A 21,334-nucleotide genomic window follows, 5' to 3' on the forward strand; every position below is an offset into this window, starting at 1 on the left:
TTGGGGTGCTCTCTTGTGTCCAGCCCTTCCCTTGCTAATCAACATGGTGTTTGAGGTGCTGGGACACTCAGAGGAGTGTATTTGGAGAACCAGAATGAAAATTTTAATTCCACTTTGCAGTACCTTTGCCTGTTTGCAAAGCAGTAAAAATTCATCGTTCATTGCTTATTGCAAACAGAAAGGGAAAGTGTTTAATTTTGAAACGGACATGTGATTAAGATGCCTTGTCCCTGGTGACCAGCAAAGAGGACGTAGTACTGAGTGCATCAAAAAACCTAAGGAAATCCAATCTGTTTGGGACTGACACAGTATAATTAAACTTTACATTTCCTGAAAGGGTATTGGCACAAACTGAGCTCATTAATTCTAAATTAAAGCTTTTATTCTGGCCTGCCTACAACAACCTCCTCTCAAAAGGCTCTGTTTGCTAGATATTCAGGTTGCATTCACACATTTATTGTGTTATAGAAATAGACTTGAAAGATTTTTATCATTTTAGTACAAACAAAAATGAACATATGTAATTATGTAACCTCCTAAGGAGGCCTGATCCTTTGTTATACTGTTCTAATTCTCATGGTGTAAAAATGTATGGCTTTAGAATTTACATCTTGTATAGTCCTCTGTCTAGCAATTGGCTACACTCTGTCCTCCATCTACCAGAGGTGGAAAATCTGCCCAAGAAGAGACTGCAGTAGAACCTGACACAACAGGAACATTGTGGAACAGACAATGAACCCATATTTAAAGCAGGTTTATACAAGAGTGGAGAACAAAAACATCTCTATATGTCCTTTAAGTGTTTTATTTATGCAGGGTTGTTTTAATTACTCTCATACCAGATCTTTAGCCATAGCTCTCAAAGTCTTGTGGGATTTCCCATTATGCTTTGTGAGTGTTGCTAGAAGCCATCAAATAAAGGTGATATGAAGATAAGCAAAACATTCTAGGAGCTGCTAGGTTTGTTATGAGTTGGGCATAAAAATATTTTTGGATGAAATGGCAATTTTCTCTGCTTCACCTGAGACCCACAGATTTATAAGTGAAGTACAGGGCTCAACTCATGAAAAATTAGTGCTTTAGAAGCTATCTGTGATATCTAGTTCCTTGTGCTCTCCACAGTGTTGGCTCAGGATATGAATTGTTATCCTTAATATGGCACCCATATGACTTGACCTCAGTGATGCTTTAAATTTGAAATAACTGATGTGGCACTGTTTCTGAATTGCAGCTTTCTTGCTGAGATTATTAAACTCAAATAAATTATGTACTATGACATCTATGCAGCCACAGTTTCCGTTTGCAGACCAATCTGCAACCAATCTGATCATCCCATGCAGTCACACGTTGCATTACAACCTTGACCAGCTCAACTGAGGTGGAATAATTGAAGCTAATTTTTGTAGCACAGGCAAGCCTTTGATAGATTTAGAACACTAAGGCATTACAGCACCATGTATTTATGCTAGAGGGCACTCATACTTTGTTCTGAGCAGTATCAGGGCTTGGCATTTTTTGAACATGTATCCCCAAAGCATGGTGCCAACAGTAACTCCCAGGGAGTGCTGTGAGGTAGCTGTGTACATAGTTCCCTGGTTTACAGATGAGGAAACTGAGGCAGGAAGCTTAAGGTATCTGACACAGATCACAGCGGGAGTTAAAGGATGTTTAACACAGATATTAATGGATAACACAGCATCCATGACAACTTGAAAATTGCTCTCAAAGAAGCCAGCTCATTATATATATGTTTCCAAACATCTTTGTCTGTGTAGATTAATTCTGGATGTGAATTTTGTCTTTTAAAACTAGAGATCTTGCTTTCTTATTCCAAAATTCTGTGGGGAAAAATTAAAGGCTTTAGGAAGAGCACAAAAAGAGCTATGTCTGTGTTCCTGGCTCTCCAGGGAGAGAAATATAGCTCTAGTCTGCAGTGCCTATATAGTAACAGGGCATCTAGTGACAGAGGCACAAAGTTACAGAATCATTTAGGTTGGAAAAGAACTTTGAGTCCAAATATAAACCTTGCATTGCCAAGTAGGTTGAATTTTACAGGCACATGAACCTCATAGGTCTCACATATAAGGTCAGCTTGAGGATTTATTTTTTTTTTCATTTTTTCTATGCAACAGGTATTCACTAGACTGAGATTTTCACTGCTTCATTTCCAGCTAGGTGTTCAGTGAAGTATTGCAGTGACATCTGCAAACATAAGACATCATGTGATTTTGTCTCCTCCCTTCCATGCTGTTACACCTCTCTAAGAAGAGGAATCCATCTCTGAAGACAGCTCCTGCAACTGAGAGTTCACAGCTTAGAAAGGAAAAGTCTGAGTAAGAACAGAAAATGCAAGTGATTTGTCTGTGACAGGATAGAGGCAAAGGTTTTCTTGAAGGGGCTTGCAGCAAGATGTCAAGAATTCTTGACACTTCTCTGAATAACTCCACCAACCTGCATTTTTTGTAGATGCTGAAAATCAACAATTTAATTTCCACATTATGGCTCAATAAATTCTTCACATCTTCCAGAGGTGTCTCTTAAGACCATTCCATTTTGCTTGCCTCCAGTGATCATCCACATACATTTTTTAAGAATGTTTTCAGAAGGTAAATACTGTCCTACTCAACACAGATGGATCCCTGAAAAATCCTGCTGTTATGTTACAGTGTGGATAGTGAATTTTCCCATGAGCATAGACATAAGGAAGGGATGCATGTCAGGACTTACAGAATAAGCACAGTTTAAACACATGGGGATATCTGTGGCATGAGGGATGAGAGGCAGGGAAAAAAATCAGTGTGGGCTTTCCAGAGGAAGTGCCGGCTTTATAGAACAGACAACCCTTTCTGAAAACCCTTCACCCAGGAGACTGTACCTCTGATTGCCTGTTTTGTCACCCCTCACCCCTGCCTTGTTCCATTTTGCTTCATTTAAGATCATGCTATCAACTCTGAGAATGCAACTCCTGAGAAAGCAGGAACCAATTCTTCATTAGTCTCAGAAGCTCAGATCTTCTGCAGAAATGAATGATGTGAAATGTTCCTTCATGTTCAGTCCTGTCACTACATCCAGGGGACTGAACTTACGATGAGAATGTTTGACTGGTGTCTCTTCCTGAACAGCTCCATTTTCATTTTCATAATCACCTTCCTCCTATGGAACAAGATCTTTCAAGTTTGAGGGGTGACAAAGAGTGAAATGATGACATTTGCCTGGTCAAGGTATCGAGAAAACACCCTGAAAATCAACAGACAAGTAGGGTGCTGTCACAGTCACATCACAAATACAAATTTTCAGAAACCACATGGCAAAGAAATAGGATTTGGTATCACTGGTGCCACCCATACAGGAAAACACAGCCATCACCATGAGTCTTATTTGACCAATAGCCAAAGAGAGTTTTGAAGAGTTGCTATCAACGAACACTTCATAATAAATTTGAGCTGGAAAAAAAAAAAGGAAAAATTTAAATATATTTTTGAGAAAATGACAATCTGCTTAAGGACAATGTGGGAAGGCTGGTTTTGTTGAATAAAGTATAAAGTGTGAATCATAGTTGTTCAGCTCTTGTCTGGAAGTCTCTTAGGATTTAAAGCAAGCTGAACAACTGACAATCTTGGAGGAATTCAAGTGTGGTTTTATAATATCTGGTTCAACAGACTGAACTGGATCACTCTCACTAGCAATTATGTGTTTCACCAAGCATCTGGAAGCTTCACTGATGTTTATATTTTCCTGCAAGTGAAAGAGAAAGAGAGGTTGATTAGTCAATATTAATTAAACCATGTTGCATATTTCCTGTGTAAAATCAAACTTTTCTCTTGGCAACATCAAAAGTTTACTCTACCTTAATAAACAGTTTTCAAAAATTGACTGTGTTAAATAGTGCTTCTGGAGTTTTGAAGTTGGTTAAGTTTTATATATATTATGATTCATATCTCTTTTAAAATGTACACAGAGCTGATTTTAAATTACCTCAATCTCTTGGTGATTTCATTGCTTCAATAAACTTAAAAAACAAATGCCAGAGAGGTGTTGAAGACCAGTTCTTGAAGTTAAACTCAAAGGACCATATTTCACTGCTTGAATACTGGTTATGCATTTCCAAATAGTTAATTACTTACCAGCAATTGCAACCATGCATAACACTTATTTTTAAAGCCTTTCCCACAAGTTCAAGAAGATTTCTGTATGCAATGCTCACAACAAAACCTGTGATGGACCAGTTTCATTGAATAATGATACAATCTCAAATTACTCACAAAACAGTAAAAAAGTTCTGAAGTTATGATCTGGAATCCTCCCTTATTTCTTGTTGAGGCTGACTCCAATGCACTGCATCCCCAATGCACTGCTTCAGAAGAGATATATCACCACTACTTTCATTTGTAAGACAGAAATCCTCACTCTAGGGGCTTAAAATGAAAGCTAAAGCACATCTTTTCCTACATGTGCCTGATATCAACTGCACATTTAGCTTGCAGCAGCCCTTACCTTGTTTGTAGAATAAGTAACACTGAAACAGCCTGATCAGTGAGACACAGCTCAATGCAGCATAGAAAATAAGCAGTAGTACCGAGTAAAGGTTTAGGGGGTTTTTTTAATAACAGCCACCAATATATTTGAAAAGTGGGCTTTTTGGCATAAAAGGCACTCTTCTTGTGTAACTACTGACATTGATTACTTATTTTATAAAGCAGGAGATAGAAACTCCACTGTAGCTTCAGTCTTCTAGGAAATTGTATCACAGAGCTACGTACCTTCATACAGGAATGCATACCAATATATAGACATACTTTTGTGTATATGCACACACTACTCTTGCTCAATAAAGATAATGTTTTATTTGCAGCCTAAGATTACCCAGGGTTTCAAGCTGCACTAGTGAGTCATAGAATAGTTTTGATTGGAAGGGAAATTTAAATGCCTTCTAGTCCCAGTTCCCTAGCATGTCCAGGTCCCTCTGGATGGCAGTCTAGAGCCTGCTGTACTGAGGCCATAAACTAGCTATAAAAGAAAGAAACGTGTGTCTTTCAGTAGAGAAGACATATTTATGGGAAAATCAAAAGATGAAGAAATGGATTCTGCGAGACTGACTTTGTCCAATCCTCTTGAAATCAATGGCAAAATTCCACAAATTCCATTGTTCATCCCTTTTTACGCCACAGTAAAGGGCTGAAATCTGTGGACCTAACTGAAAATGTTAATTTGTGCAAGATTTCACAGGTTTCTTCAATGACATATGTGAACTTAAATATTTTGTATATAAAGAATATCAGTAAGTTGTAGACACCAACACTTTAGAAAACTAATGTTCATAGTAATTGCTAGAAAGTAATATGGAACTGGGAATCGTCTTTGTACTGAGATGTTAAAATTCTGCTGTATCACATGGCTGTCTCAGACCAGACAAGAAAATTCCTCAAGCATGCACAGAAAACCTTTTTCAGACCACTGTGAAATTTTTTTAGAAAAAAAAAAACAGACAATGAAAAATATCTCTCAGTACTGCTTAGAAAACTGAAGCCAAAACAGGATTGTTAAATGCACAAAACCAGAAAGGTAAAAATTTTTGCATTGTGTTTACTGATGGACTGGTGAGCATTTCATTTGCCCATGTCCTGCTTCTGTGTTGAAATGGCAGCACATGTTTACTCAATGGTGTCTTAGGGATTGAGATTCCGCCTAAATTGATTAATGTTCAGATACATTAACAGCAACTCTCTTTTTCAGAGGCTACCATTCTACCAAGCCCACAAACACATAAATGGGTATAGGTGGATATCCCTCATCCCTTCCGGTGATAGATGGAAGTCCATGTGCCAGAAACGAGCCTAAAAATGCAGAAGAAAAAAAATGCTCCAGCCAGTACTCAAATGAAAAAAAACAAAAACAAAAACAAAAACAAAAAAAACACAAATAAACAAAAAAACCCAGTCTAAAACAAAATAAAAAAAGAAAGGAATAAAATGTCCTGCCCTGAGTCTCGGGAGGCAGTTTCTCATCCTTAACATTTATGTGAACTGTGTGGATGACAATTTCAGCTGGGGTACAAGGAGAAGAAGAGGAAGGGTGACCCCAGCAGGCAGCAGAGCTGGTTTTGAGATTGTATCTAGCTCCAGCCTGCTCTCGAGGTTCAGAAGACAACCGGTACACAGAATGGATGAGGAGTAATAGGTTAAGTCACCTGCAAGGAGCCTGTTGTCATGCTGATAAAGCAACTCTGGCTGTCCCAGATCCTTGCCTTGACCACTTCCTTTCTGATGCTACTGCTGCCTTTTGTGACAACCTTAATCCTGTGGTGTCCTAGACCTGCAGATCAGGCATTGCTGTATTCTGCTCTGACTGATGAAATATTGATTTCTCCATCTCTCCTCCCATCGTGTGTTTTGCAAAAGAAAAATCTATATTCTGCTAGGCAGTGAAAGAGCTACAGACAGTAGAAGGTGATCTGCTCTCCAAACACGGACATCCGGAGGCCTGGTGATTTTGGAGAGCATGAAGTGTTGAAAGGCAATTGAGGGGAGGAAAGAGGAAAAAGAGAAAGTGAAAATCCACGCAGATGCAAAGAAACCAACAATCAGAGTGTAAGACTGGACAGAGAGGAATAATCACAGGGACACTACTAATGGTATTGAGACACGGAAACTGCCTCAATTAAACCTAAAAATAAAATTAATTATGTTCAAAAAAAGCAAGAAAATATAGGTGAGACAGTGGAGTGAAAGAAAAATCTTTCAGTGGGTCTCTATGTTGAAATGCTATAACTGTCACCTCCCATATGGCTTTGTCCTACAAAAGAACTGGAATTGTGATGATTGCTAAAGTTTAGGCTTATTTCTCCTCTCCTCTCCTCTCCTCTCCTCTCCTCTCCTCTCCTCTCCTCTCCTCTCCTCTCCTCTCCTCTCCTCTCCTCTCCTCTCCTCTCCTCTCCTCTCCTCTCCTCTCCTCTCCTCTCCTCTCCTCTCCTCTCCTCTCCTCTCCTCTCCTCTCCTCTCCTCTCCTCTCCTCTCCTCTCCTCTCCTCTCCTCTCCTCTCCTCTCCTCTCCTCTCCTCTCCTCTCCTCTCCTCTCCTCTCCTCTCCTCTCCTCTCCTCTCCTCTCCTCTCCTCTCCTCTCCTCTCCTCTCCTCGGTGTAGGATGAAGTCTTCACATGGTAAGGTAAGAATGCACTTTTCTTTCTCAAGGAAAGCTCTCTCCCAAGAGAGAGGTTTTACTGCAAGACTAAAAAGGCTCTCTTACCCATATTACGGTGTTTTTATCAGTCCTGTATTCCTGATTCAGCATGCCAGCCTTTATAAAAGCCTTTCTTGAGCATCTTGTCTTGCTCTGTCTGCTGAGGTGCCCATTCCTGTGTGGCTCAGTAAGCCCCATCATCTGAGACACTGTCCCAGTCAGTGCAAGAGCTGAGTTGTGAATCGAACCCTCAGTGATTTATTCTGCATCAATCTGCCAAAATCTGCCAGGACAAGGAGCTGAACCCTGCTTCTATGACAATGCCTGACTACTTGTCTCAGTCTTCCTCCCAGCCTCATCAAGAAGGTGAAATCAAAAGTGAAAATCAGAACATGCTACTCTTTATTCTATCACCAAAAGAACCCAAGAAAATAACTCTGAGTAATCTCTGAAATCCAGAAAGGAAAACTGGAGAACATAAATGAAATGAGTGTTTGCTTTGTAGATTGATCTTATTAAAATATATCCTTTCAAAGGGCAGTTTTATGGAGAGGAGAGCAACCAAGGGCAGGGAAAAAGAGCTGCATTATTTAAAATCCTTGAAGTGATTGCTATTGGAAATAAGGTCTTTTAAGCAACAATAAACTAAAGGGAAAATAAATACATTATTGAATGTGACTCAAAGCACCACACAAGCTCAACAATCATTTTAGCATTCTGGATTACCTTCCCCCTTATCTGCCATCTCTACTGCAGATGCAGAACATTAACAATTAGGGCATTCCATTTTAATATATGAAATAAGTTTCCACAGATTGGACTGGCTCTTAGCTCTTTGTAGACGAATAAAGGCCCTGACAATTTTTAAGGATCTGTCTCACTTTCAGATGAAAGAACTTTTTTGTTTCTTTACCATGCACATATCTTAGATTTGACTATCTGGTTGTTTTCTGATAGAACGCTTTTCCTTTTTACATTGACAGTTTTTTCTTCTTACTGAATGTGAGGTTTCTGAGTCTTACCTTGAAAACCAGGATGAAGAACAGTGTGCATGCAGGCACAGAGCCCTGGGGAGCTCTAAATCAGCGCTGCCTAGAGACATGACCTTAGACTACTACTGCAGCTGAATGAAATTGACTTCCCATAAGCAAACATTTACAAATTGTGAAATATTCAGGAATTAGATGGGAGCCTAGTGAGAAGCTCATAGCTTCCACATTTTATTTCCATACTGCAGTGCAATCCAGGAGCAAGGAAATTACTTGAAAGATGCTTTAACCTGCGCTCCCCCTCAAGCTAGCACTCTGAGGGAATGGCTCCACATGCTCCCTTAGCAGAGCTCCCTGGAAACTGCTGGGAACAGAGCCTCACTGAGATAGTGTGCTGTACTCCTGCAGTGGTGTTTCTAGGAAAATGCAGCAGCACAAGTTAAAAGCCATCTGGATGCATGAACATGGAATTCATGAATGTGAACTGCTGTGACTGCAACTCTGAGAACAAGATCATTTCTGTGATTGAATTCTTACAGCTGGTTGAATATCCTGCAACGAAATTATTTCACTAAACGGCTTTCTGATCTCAACAATTTTGTGATTCTCTGAATTTCCAGATTTGGGACAGCACTAAATAATACATTTCATAAAAGTGATCCAAAGAGCTACAGGACAGCTCTAATACCCATAGGACAATCTGAATCAACTCCTTTCTAATTACAGGAAACAAACTCTGCAGAGGAATCTGCACAGAGTGACCGTACATCTGAAATGAAATCTCCTGCCTTAAGGGTCAGCTTTATTTATTGCTTTATGGCAGAATCTGAAGTACTTTCTAAGACCGTACAGTGAGATTGGTTAGACTTTTTTTGAGTGAATTAAAAAGACAATCTAGAGAGCCACACATTTCTAAATGGGTCTGGCAGTTTGGATTTAAGTTACCAGATCAGCAGACTAGTTTAAAGGATCAGCCTGATTCAAATGCATGTCAAAACCTTGTTTTTCTTTATGGAAATCAGAACTGCTTATCCTGTTCCTCTGGAAGTCTACTGCATAGCTTGCTTTTTTCATCTTTCATAATAATTCAGTCAAAATTTCAAAGAACTGAAGAATCTGTGATTTAAACGAGGGCTAGTAGAGCTTGGATTATTCACAGAATTCCCTGGTAAAATAGGAAGAATTAATATCCTTGATTTTTGAAAGGAAGGCTGGAAAAAATGAGAGAATGACTTTCTAAAAGTAACACAGCAGATCAATGGCAAAGAGGACTTTTGATTGCTAGTCCAGCATTTGGGCCCTGTAGGAGGTTGGAATTAGATGATTTTTAAGGCCCCTTCCAACACAAATCATTCTGAATCTATGGTGACACACCAGGGCCTGTCTGTCAAACAAAAGCTGAATAAAGGACATCTTATTATCCACATTTTTAGAGGCAGAAAGATTCTATAACACTGGTCCAAATAAGATATATCCAAATAGCCCAGAGACTCAGACTGGTCATCAGTCTCCAGGCCATGATGCTCAGGAGACAAGGAGCTGTGTGCTTAACCTAGTTTTGTAAGGATCTGAAAAGCACAACTACCAGCCTTTCTGGGCAATTTGGACAAAACATGAATGTCTTTTCATCTAATTCTGTATTGCTGACAGCAGAACTACAGCAGGGAAAAGAGGAACTCAGGCATAATAACAGCACAGCCATGGCCAGTCGTAGGGTATTTCAAGTTGTTTCTGAATTAGGTACTTTCAAGCACATTTAGTTTTGCCTGACTTGTCTATTTTGTTGCACAAGTTCCATTTTCATTATAAAGTGATAATAAGTTTGAAATTGCTCTTTTTATAATCCCAGTCAAAAGCTCACCTCTTTGAACTAGGAATGGTGGTGAAAACAGTTTAAAGGCTTGGAAATGTGAGGGGAGCTCTCAGCTGCTCTGGCCATGTGCTGGATAATTAAATGTGTGACAGGAAGAAGAAATTTCCTTCCTTTGAAAGAATGAATCTTTTGCAATAGTTGTGGTCATGAAATTTATTAAAGAATTTACTATTAAGGGTTATTTTGTGACCATCTGGGGATGTGCCTCCTAGACAGCAATCAATATGAGCAAAGTAAATATGCAGATATAAAAGAGACCAGGCTCACCACCGGATATATGGCAATAGTGTAACTTGTGACTAGACTGTGAGGTGGTATTGCCCAATAAGGGCCTTCTCACATGGAAAACTATCCAAACAAAACTTTCTGTCTTTGTAGGGAGAAGACTGAAAGAGGGTTATTTCCTTCAGATTAATGTAAGAATCAAAACTAATATGTAATACTGCATTAGGTGGCTCAAATGTTTGATACTGGAGCTGTTAACTTACAAAGATATCACCAAGGAATAATACAGTGATTTTTTTTGTAATCTTCCAGTGCTACAGACAAAAGCTTAAAACCATTGACAACTTGAAATATGGTAGGTACATATATAGCATGGTACTTTCTGCAAGGCAACCAGAACTAAAAGATGTTCTTTTTATAGGTAATCACCTTTGTTTTTCCAAAATGCATAAATCATATTCCGTTTGGTCTCAAGGCTTTAACATTTCCAAACACATCTCCAGAAAACCTCTGGAGATCTAATTATTCCAGGGTACTACAAAAAGAGAGTTATTACTTATTTGAACTGCTAGCTGCAATATGATGACTCCTTTGTCCGTGTTATTCTGTCTCAGAAGAGTGTCTATTCCCTGTAGCAAACAGAGTTAGTTATTTATTTTTCCCAGACCCAAGTTCAATTACTTATGATGGCATAGGCTGAAAAAATACCCAGGTATGTATAATGTCCAGAATTCTAAAATAGTAGTAATAATAGTTTTGTTTAGAAAAGGAAGTGTAGAGTTTAGTTTAGAACTTAGACCAAGTGGGGCAATTATTTTGATCTAACTTACTTTAAATGTTGTGATTCTACTGTCTTTACTGAAATGACTCTTTGCATAATTTTAAAGTCAGGAGCCTCCAATTCTGGGTGGAAATCAGGCATGTAGATTGCATAACAACAGGTCATAGCCTCTGGTGTATAACAGCAGAGAACAGTCTGATAACAGCTGTGTGCCCTCAGCTCTCACCGTTCCCTTCAGAGTGGCTTTTGAAAACAAGTTCTGTCATAGCTGGATTTTGTCCTTTTTGGGTGGTGGACATATTCTTGCTGGGGACTGATCTATGGAATTCCTGGTATAGATTCTATTCTCATAGTAAAGTGTAGTTTATCATAAAAAGGAACCCTGGATTCTCTTGGCCTCACCCAACAAAAATCAGCAGATGAACCACAGACCTGAATAAAACAGGTGCTGCACATGAAGGAATAGGAAGTACCCTGTTGTGGAGCAAGGTATTTTACACGCTTACCTAGACCAAAATTTCTCCCTGTAAGTGACATCTTGAAGAAGCACTGGCTAGATTTGAGATCCATTCAGTAGGAAAGCAAAGACATTCATTACAAAGACACAGAATCATAGAATCATAGACTCAAAGACTCATAGAATGATAAAATGGTTTGGGTTCAAGGGACCTCTTCAAGTCATCTTGCCTAACCTACCTGCCATGGCAGGGACATCCTCAGCCAGCTCAGGTTGCTCAGAGCCAAATCTAATTTAGCCTTGAATGTTTCCCTGGATGGAGCATCCAAAATGTCTGGGCAACACGTTCCAGTGTTTCACCACCCTTGTCAGAAAAAAATATTCCTTATCTGTAGTCTGAATCTACCTTCTTTTAGCTTAAAACCACTGCCCCTTGTCCTATCACAGCAGGCCCTCATAACAGGCCCCCATCTTTGTTACAAGCTCCTTTTATCTACTGAAAAGCTGCAATCTCAGCCCAGAGTTCATGCAATGCTGGAGGCAGTCTGGGATATGTTGGTATTCTCCTGCTGTTACTTCTACTTATTACAAGTGAAACATCTTTTTAATATCAATGCTTAAAGAAGGTGCCAATACCAGAAAAGTAAAACACAAATATACACCCTAAAAGTTCTTAAGTACCTCACATAAAGTGTTTAAAATTAATCAAACAATCAAATGTAGCATTTTGGCTTTCAGACTACTAAAAATCTAGGTTAAACCAGAACCAAACAGTTTACATTTCAAACATCCAAAAGTTCCTGAGAGCTGTCAATGATGACACCAGCTTTCATTATAGGAGGATAGAATCAACACAATATCCACTGAATTGTTGTGTTCAAATCAATATTTCACATGTCAGCTCTCCAAATCCTCCATGAACTGAAATTATCTGAGACATCTCAAATTGATCTACAGTACCAATGTACTTTCAGCCTTTATAATTTGAAAGTGTGAGTGCCCTTTCTGATTTTTATCTCAATGTTCTATGCACTCAGGAAATCTGTACCAAGGCAAAGAATTGAACCTCAGAGCAGCTCATTCAGCACTTTGACCACTGATATTTCCTTCCTCCCCAGATATATGATTTTTTTGAAAAAGCTTTTGAGAATGAGAGTTTTTAACAGTGAACATTGTACAAGCACTACAACAGATGGACTTTATTTCTGGAATCTAAGGCAAGGAAGCTGTTGTCTCAAATCAGCATTTCTTGGGCAAAGTGGTTATATAAATATTTAGAGATAATATTCAATATTAAGAATGATGGAAAACATCCTCATTCACAAGAGGTATCTTTTGTGCCTTGCCTAAGGTCATCTTCCTCCCCAGGCTATTGCACAGTAATCTGTTGTCTGGGTACAGACTTTACTGCTGGCCTATCATGTTATAGCAGCTGCATTTCGGAATGTTGAAAAAAAAAAGACCTAAAAGAAATAGAAATTCATACCATATGTTTACAAATGTACCTTTAATTAATACCACCAAGAGAGGAGCTTTTCAAAGTGCATATTTAGACCAAAATAACCATTTCAGGAACTGATTTCTCTGTCCTCAGAAACATTTGAAAAGAAACAGAAACATTACCTTGGCTGATGTTTCAAACCAGCCCACGAACCCGTTCTCTTTGCAGAACTGATCCATCTTGATGCCGTTGTTCATGAGAACATCTATTCCCTGGTCACACTTGTTTGCTAATAGGACTGCTGGCACAGGTTTGCCATTTGGAAGAATCAGCTTAGAGTCCAAATCCTCTTTCCATTTTGTCACTGCTTCAAACGTCGCAGGTCTTGTAACATCAAAGACAATAAATGCCCCCATAGCCTCTCTGTAATACACCCTGGTCATGTTTCCAAATCTTTCCTGTCCTGCAATGAAGAAATTAGGAGGGGGAAAAAAACACACAGAGAAAAATATCAGTGCTTGCAGTCTAGGTCAGTATTTCACATAGCAGGTTTTCTAAGATAACACTGCTGAAGGCAGGACTTCATTTTATAAGTCTCTGAGAAACTGCATTTTACCTAAATAATTATAAGTACCATGCTAGAATAATTTGTATGAAAATGCAGGAGAGTATTGTACAAAAAAGGAATTTTCAAGCCAACATCCTAGGGAATTTAATGAAGTTCATTATAATTGAATAATACATGTAATAAGTGAATAATAAATATAATAAGTGAAAAATATGTTCATGGTCCTATTAGGCTGCCAGATTTCTCAGGCTGTGGAGAGTACCAAGAGTCTCTGGATACATTATAGGACTTTCAACAAGAGTCATAAAAAGACATAGTAGGTACCAGATTGGAAGTTCCTTGGCACTATGGTACTTTGTCTAAAATATCTAACACAACTGAACTGCTCATGCATGAAGAGGATCCTGCATATTCTCATGCAAATAATGATAACCAGCAGTAACATAATATAGCTCTGGACCCATACCAGGCATCAGAGCAATTAAAAGTTTACATTTTATTGGCAAACTAAAACACAGAGATGAGGAAGGTGAATTTAAAGCCTTACAAACATGGAAAGTGCTCTAAGAAATAGCACAGTAGTTAACAATATGAAGTGCTTCATTGCTCCAGTGAAAAGATCTGTGAGGAGAGTTTCATACTACATCTGTTCAGAAGCTTCATGGTTTTATTTGTTGAATTCAAAGTGCTTTCTGGGAAAGAACAGAATTTTTGTGAGTTAACAGTACATTACTATATTCAAACATGGATGTTTGTAAATATCTATCATTTTATATGATTAAAAGTATGAACAAATGAACACATGACATCAGAATGTGGTATGTTGATCAGCTGTGGATTTGTTGATATATCTGCTGTTTTTATGGGAACTCTGAAAAAATAAATGACACAGAACTTCTTTTGAAAATAAAAAATATATTTTCTACTAATCCCTACAGCAGAGCTGTGATACAAATAAGAATTATAAGCTCCTGAAACATTTCACAACAATAACAGTTTTTAAGCAAGACAACTCTTGAACGTGATTCCATAGCTGGGAAAAAGTATTATGGAAATAGGAGCATTGAATGCAAACCCGTTTCTAGCCTTACTTTCTCAACGTGAGCAATTTTGCTTAGGTTAGGAAGACAAGGAGATTGGCAGTCTGTCTCTGACCCCAGGAAGGTTACCTGTGGAAAATTTATCTGATGGAAATTGTGCTGTCAAATGTAAGGGAGGGCTGAGAAGGGAAAAGGGACGATTGTTTGGCTTCTAGACCATGCACTTTCATTTAATGGAAATAGCACTGAACCCACTTAGGGGGTCAACACCATCAGTTTGTGATGTTTATCTTTGGTTTTAAGCACTGTGGTAGCAAGGAGAAAGTCATTCACATGATACAGAAACCAAAGAAGAAGCATGTCTTCTCCAAATTCATGTCAATTTTTTTATCTTAAAGAAACACTGTGTCCTATTGATAAAGAAAGATAGAAATACATTATTTCTGGGAAAGAAGAGGCCATATTCAAAATTTGTTTCGTCTATATTTTATTCAAATGTCTTATGATTCCTATCAGTGTGCTAATCAGATGAATGGCTAAGTCATGTGCTATTCAATAATCTCCTTGTTGAGAAATTCTTTTTTCATCTGCAAGAAGGTGCCTTCCACCAAAAGCCAAGGTCTGATTAGAAACACAGCAGTGAGGTAAGAAGCAACATATAAAAATAGTTTTTGATGGATATTGTATTTCACTGATACTTTATACTTCTCATACAAAGTTCTTGAGATGCTTACACTGTAGGTGTAAGAGCAGCTCTGCTCAGGCCTCACACATATTTATTGGGACACAGATCACTAAGATAGGTGGTGTCACAGAACATCAACTAAATTATTCATTTGCAGCATGAAATCCTTCACTTGTAGGAAGTTACTAAAGGAATAAAAGGCTCCTAAGTTGTGATCTTCTGCCTCATAGTGGCCCACAAATTTCTGACAAATTGCATGACACTGGTTCTTACTCTGGCTTCCAGCTGCTTTTTCAGATATGCAGGATTTTCACTGCACAGAGAAGCCAACATGTTTGTGAAAACAGCATTTGCAGGAAGACAGGGATAACAACTTTCTATCACCAACCACTTCAAAGAAAGAGAAAGAATGGAGCTGCTGGATTAACTGTCTAAACTGTTTCTGAAGTGGTCTTTTTCTCCATCAGTTATAATTAATGCTTCAATATACTTGACAGAAAGACATTAGGCAAGTTTGAATGGAAAAAGAGGTGCTTCATAAATCAGAGTTTTAGTTTTATGACATTTGCATAATGACTTTTATTTAATTTAAATAGTGGAAAAAATGATCTCTAGTATTTGCAATGAGATTGGAGAACTAAATAATGTTTCTAAGCATGCAGAAGTACTCTTTTTCCACAGATTCTCGCTTATGTGAAGAAAATCCTATATTAATAGATGAGGTTCCTAAAACATTTTCATTTAGCCAAATTGCTCGTAAAAAATACACATTGTTTGATGTATGAAAGATGCCAAAATCTGGCCTTATGTTTTCAGTCTTAGGCAGGAATTAGTCTAGAAAATAGATCAACCATTAAGTTCAGTGGTATCTTACAGGCAAATTTGAACATTAGAATCTGCTTTACTGCAAGAGCAACTGGGGAAGATTGGTTTTGCTTTTCACTGGAAGGGCAGAAGCTTGGGAATTATTTGATCTGACCCATTGTGCTTCACTGCATCCCTTGCAAGGCCACTGGCATTTGGCATCAAACCCCGCAATTCCAATGGACTTTTCCCCCTGCAATGGTGCTTTATGTTGAGATTATCAGCCTGAAATTAAAAAATTACCTGGGAGTATGGAAGGTTAGGTTTGTAGTCAGAGACTGAGAAGAAATGTCTAATTCTTAACCCAGATGAATCCTACTCTGCTTGGAAGTGAACCCAGTGAGACCAAGGTGACAAAGCAACAAGATTTCTTCTAAAAGTAAGCACTCTCTGTCTGAAGCTGCCTGCACATTTATCCTAATCTCAGTGGTACCTCTGCAGCAGCCAAAGCTATCAGTTCATGGGTTTAAAGCAACGAGCAGCTGAACTTTCATAGTTTATAAAAATTTACTCCATATAAATTTGTACAGTAATCTACAATTTTAACTAACCACTATCATCTCTAATAAAGGTAAAAAAAGTAATGATAAAGTGCTGAAACTCAGATAACTTCCACCATCTTGACCACAGCATCTGAAATGTGGCACAAAATTTGAAATTAAAAATTGATTAAAACTGCCCCAGAATAAGTAGAAGCAGCCTGTCAGCAGGATCTGGCCCACAGATCCCACCACCAATATCTACTGAAATAAAACCCTCACAGCAAGAGACTTATTTATGTTTGCAGAATCGTAATTTCAAGGTAACTTAGCCTAGAAATCACCATGACTATCTTATTTATGCATATGTGCTGCAATGCTTAGCAGCTGCCGAAAGTCTAAAATTCTGAGGACGTGCTGTGCCTGGCATTAGTGAACAGCTTCCACTTACTCCCTCTGCAGCATAACAACCCTAAAAACTTTACAACTGCAGAGACACTCGTCTGTATGTGCGGGAAGACTGCTGTTTCTGAAGGTGATTGTGACCAGGAAAGGAAGCGGAACTGCTCTTTCCCCAAAGCATCAGTCCAACCCTTCATGAGATGAGAACCAGACTTTTAAACACAAACCAGTATCTTTTTGGTAGCAAAGAATAATCCAGCCCACTCAAATGCAGAAGGAGTAAGGATAAGGAGGATGCTGAGACGGCTGTGGAAAAGGAGCAGGGAGCAGGCTCAGATGTACTGCTCTGCTCTCTGATGTTCAAAGCTTCTCCCTGCAGTAAATCTATGGTTAAAGCTGGTCTTCAGAGAAATCTCTGGGCTGTTTGGGCACAAAACACAGAGAGTACACAGAGAGCAGCCTTGCAGAGGTGAATAGCAAATACACCCAGATCTGCTGTCTGCAACAGCTGTTTTCTTCAGAAACAATATGCCAGCCTGCATCTGCACGGCCAACCCCATCCACAGTAACCTTGTGCAAAATATGATTTACAGTTTCTTTAAACTTTTTCTTCTAACAATTTGTTAATGAATTTAAAGGATATGCACGCAAAGGCAGCAGAAAAGATACAGAAATAAAGACAGAAATTGACTGATGAGCAAGATTTAATGTTGTATGACACAGCAGTAGAGGTGATGGCACACTTTAACAGGAACACCAAAACTGATAATTTGTGGCATAAGGTGAAACAAAATGGAATTGTTGTGAAGAAATTAAAGACAAGGAGAAATTTATCATGTATATCTCCTCCCACACTCAATACTAAACAGTCACCTCAAACTTAGGCACTTCACTGAATCAGACATAAGTTCACAGATTTTAATGACAGCACGTTGTCATACAAACACCATAACATCATATAGCAAAAAGGTTAATCCTACTATTTCTGCCTAAGACCCACAGTTTCAGGAATATATTATGTGTTAAAATCGCTGTCTTTATGTAACAATGCGTGATGCAGAGCCTACATTATCCCTGAATTAATTTTTGTAATACTTAGTTATCCTTGTTTTTAGCATTTTTCTGTCACCTAAATAAATGCAGTTTCAGCATTTAGCTGTTAGATCATATTATAGTTCTGTTTAAAAAATTAAAAAACACAGAAAAATATGTTACACAAATATTAACTGCATTTAATTATATGGCAACAGACAAACCAAATTTACTTTTTCTTCTTATGTATGGTAAGGGTAAATCAGGATAAATTGCTTGGTCCTACCACAGCTGGAATGTGTCACTTCTCCAAGGAAGTCACCATGTACATAAATCCTACTAATAATGTAGATAAACTTGACACTGGTTGTAATCACAATATTTTTAAGAAAATTATTTCTAGACTGTTAAACAATTTACTACCCACTGATACACAGCGTGAAAAGCTGTAAGAAAATAGTACCTGATATCTATATATACATACAGATATAAATATAGATTCATATATAGTTACTGAAATGAAATATTATTGATGTATTTGCAGAATTTACTTGAATTCAAGGTGTCCTGCATGCTAAGACAACATCCTTCAGCTTGGTCAGAGACTGAAAGTTTATTTCCTTACCCCAAAAGATAAACATGACCTGATAATAGAGAGTCCATCAAAAGAGAGAGGATGTTCCTAGACAAGAGATTTTATTTTCCTCCCTCTCCTCGGTGCCTATTTTGTATTTTGTAAATGATGATACATGACCAGCCACAGCCAGAAGAAAGCAATTCCATTCCCTTCATATTTCTAATCAATTTTATTTCTCTTTTTGTTTTTTGAACCTCTTTTTCTCTCACTAGCCAGATGCCTTATGTGTGACAACTTTCATGCCTGCACCATGATCATCTGAATTCAGCGTGTTGCTTACAGAACTCGCTCCCTATGTACAGCCAGCAACAGCCGAAGCTCCTTCAGCACAAGTCATTAAAGCTAAGACAGCAACTCTTTTTATTACTGACCACTGTCTTGACCTTCACAATGATGCTTTGAATTGGGCAATTCATACGAAATTTGGTACTGTGCTGTAATTCTCTCTGTCATGTGTGATAACTCAGAAAGCATGCTAGTCATTCAGTACTACAACTAGGTGTAATTGCTTCTGCAGCCTGACTGAAAGCTACATCATATGATCTGCCAGCACATGATTAGTAGTGTAATAAATCTCTGAAACAAGGCATGCAAAATACTTTCTTTAAGTATCTGATACATTCAGAATTTACTATTAAATGCTTTTTTCCTCCTGCAGAAAAGTTTTTCTGTCAGTGTATGTGTTTGTTGTTACAATCAAACACTGGTGAACAGTAAAATAAATGTTTGCCCCGTCATTCCATCTCTTATTAAAGAAAACTGAGCATATATGTATTTAAAACAATAAAACCACAAGACTCTATTAGTTTGTGGAAAAGCGGAGTTTATACATTTTGCATAAAGCAGTGTTGTTGCATAAGTTTTAGTACCTTGGTGCCAAATTCAGAGCTCAGACATGAGACAGCTCAGTGCAGAAGAAAAGCACTCCCTCCGCCAATAAGAATGTCAAGAATTTTTTCATTTCACCAGTTTTACCCGGTGCTGTTCCTGACTCGATCAGTGAGCCCACAACTCAGGCCACAGGCTGGTACAGTTGCCTAACAGCTGATATGACATTCACCTTTATTCCCTGCTTAATGAAAGTAACTTCTTAATTTGAGTTTTTAAATGCCATCCTTTATACTGTAATACTCTATTGTTGTAGTTGTATTTGATTCCTGCATTCACTAAATGAAAAATGATTAGTTACAGCATGGGATATATGACATCAATACAAACTTATTTTGTGGACTGAAACAAAAATGGTTGATTTTCAGAAAGGGGTTGACAAAAAAAAAAAAGTTGTGTGTTTAATTTGAAGCCAAATTGAAAATGTCTGAAGCACTGACAGAAACAATGTGAAATTCTGTGGGTTTTAATGATTTCTTTACTCTTTTTCTCCTTGGAGAGGGTAAATTGTCTTTTGCTTGATATTGGCGCAAGGGTATTTAAATATGAGTAATTATATTTTTAACAACCAGAATTACTGCCAAATATAAACATTTCTCTTTCCAAAACACATCAGAAGTTGCTTTCATTGGGCTGAAGGAGGGAACATAGAAGAGAGAGGAAGAAGGAAGGTACTTCGAGAAACTAACTCAGATATACATTTTCTTTACTTTTTTTAAACTATAAAAGTAATTTTAATCATCTTGCTGAATGCTTCATCTATTCCACCAAATTAAAAAGATTTAACAGGACATTCTTGTAATTATTCCTCCTGTCACAGAGATCTGTTAGTCCAAGGAAGCAAAACTGAACATTGTCAGCTGCAGGGAAACAACTGGGGAATTTGGAGAGAAGTGCCTGGGTCCCTGAGTATGTCCAAGGGCTTGAGAGAAAAATCAGCTAGTAGAGGTTCCACTCTGACTCTCTGACTTCCCTAGTTTGGGAGCCTGCTGGTTTTAGGGACTCTCTAAAATGTCAACCTGCCCTTAAAATTTTTTCTCCTCAATCTGCTCTCTCTCACTGTGTAGGCAGTTCCCAGCTTTCAGATCAGCACAAATGAACTGGGGTCTGTCTTTTGTGTTGTTTTTTGATAGATTATGGGGAGAGGGGGCTCTCCTCTGTACTCACCCGCAATATCCCAGAGCTGCAGCCGTACCACGGTCTCAGCATCCCAGTTCAGCACCTTCAGAGCAAAGTCCACCCCGATGGTGGCCCGGTAGTGTGGGGAGAAGTTCTGGTGAACATAACGCTTGATGATGCTGGTTTTGCCCACTCCCAGGTCCCCGATCACCAGCAGCTTGTAGAGGTGCTCCTTCTGGTTGTGCTTCTGCATCGTTCCTGTGGCTGCGGCTGCTCCCTGCAAACTGATTGCATGCTCTGCCCGAGGAATCCTGCCAGCCTGAGGGGAAGAGAGGGAGTGAGGGACTGGGGAGGGAAGGAAGGAGAGCAAGGTAGGTGGAGGCTCTCTCCCTTCGTATGGAAGCAGGATCACCAGGTCCAGCAGGCAGCCCTGCTGGGAGATGAAGTAAGTAAGGACTGGGGGAAGGAAGTCTCCCAGAAAGTTTTGTGCGTATGTGTGTAAAGGTCAGCACGAGGTGTGTCTGGGATTAGTCTGGCTGCTAAAGACTTTGCAGGAAAATTCATGCAACAGTCCTGTTCTCTGTTTGGCTCCTTGCGGAAAGGACAGCGTTTCTGTTGTGCACTTGTTTACACACAGTAAATTTTGAATCACTACCTTGGTGATAATATATCACCCTAT

General features: G+C 38.7%; 1 protein-coding gene across 1 annotated transcript; it reads right to left on the reverse strand.

Annotated features, from left to right (window-relative positions):
- Nucleotides 1-2,547: 2,547 nt before the first annotated feature.
- Nucleotides 2,548-20,923, reverse strand: RAB38 (RAB38, member RAS oncogene family). Its single transcript, XM_063393503.1, has 3 exons — nt 20,704-20,923; nt 13,124-13,404; nt 2,548-3,735 (listed from the first exon to the last, which is right to left on the reverse strand). The coding sequence occupies exons 1-3, from the start codon at nt 20,906-20,908 to the stop codon at nt 3,583-3,585; spliced, it is 639 nt and encodes a 212-aa protein (XP_063249573.1). The 5' UTR covers nt 20,909-20,923; the 3' UTR covers nt 2,548-3,582.
- Nucleotides 20,924-21,334: the final 411 nt, after the last annotated feature.

Source organism: Prinia subflava, chromosome 3 (assembly GCF_021018805.1).
Source record: "Prinia subflava isolate CZ2003 ecotype Zambia chromosome 3, Cam_Psub_1.2, whole genome shotgun sequence".
Taxonomy (NCBI): Eukaryota; Metazoa; Chordata; class Aves; order Passeriformes; family Cisticolidae; genus Prinia; species Prinia subflava.

What these genes read in the sequence shown, in the direction of transcription:
- RAB38 (XM_063393503.1), bottom strand. Translation starts at nt 20,908, where the DNA reads ATGCAGAAGCACAACCAGAAGGAGCACCTCTACAAGCTGCTGGTGATC. An exon ending in GCAGCTCTGGGATATTGCGG is followed by an intron (nt 13,405 to 20,703) that starts GTGAGTACAGAG and finishes TCTTCATTGCAG; the next exon opens with GACAGGAAAGATTTGGAAAC. An exon ending in GGTTTGAAACATCAGCCAAG is followed by an intron (nt 3,736 to 13,123) that starts GTAATGTTTCTG and finishes TTTCACTTGCAG; the next exon opens with GAAAATATAAACATCAGTGA.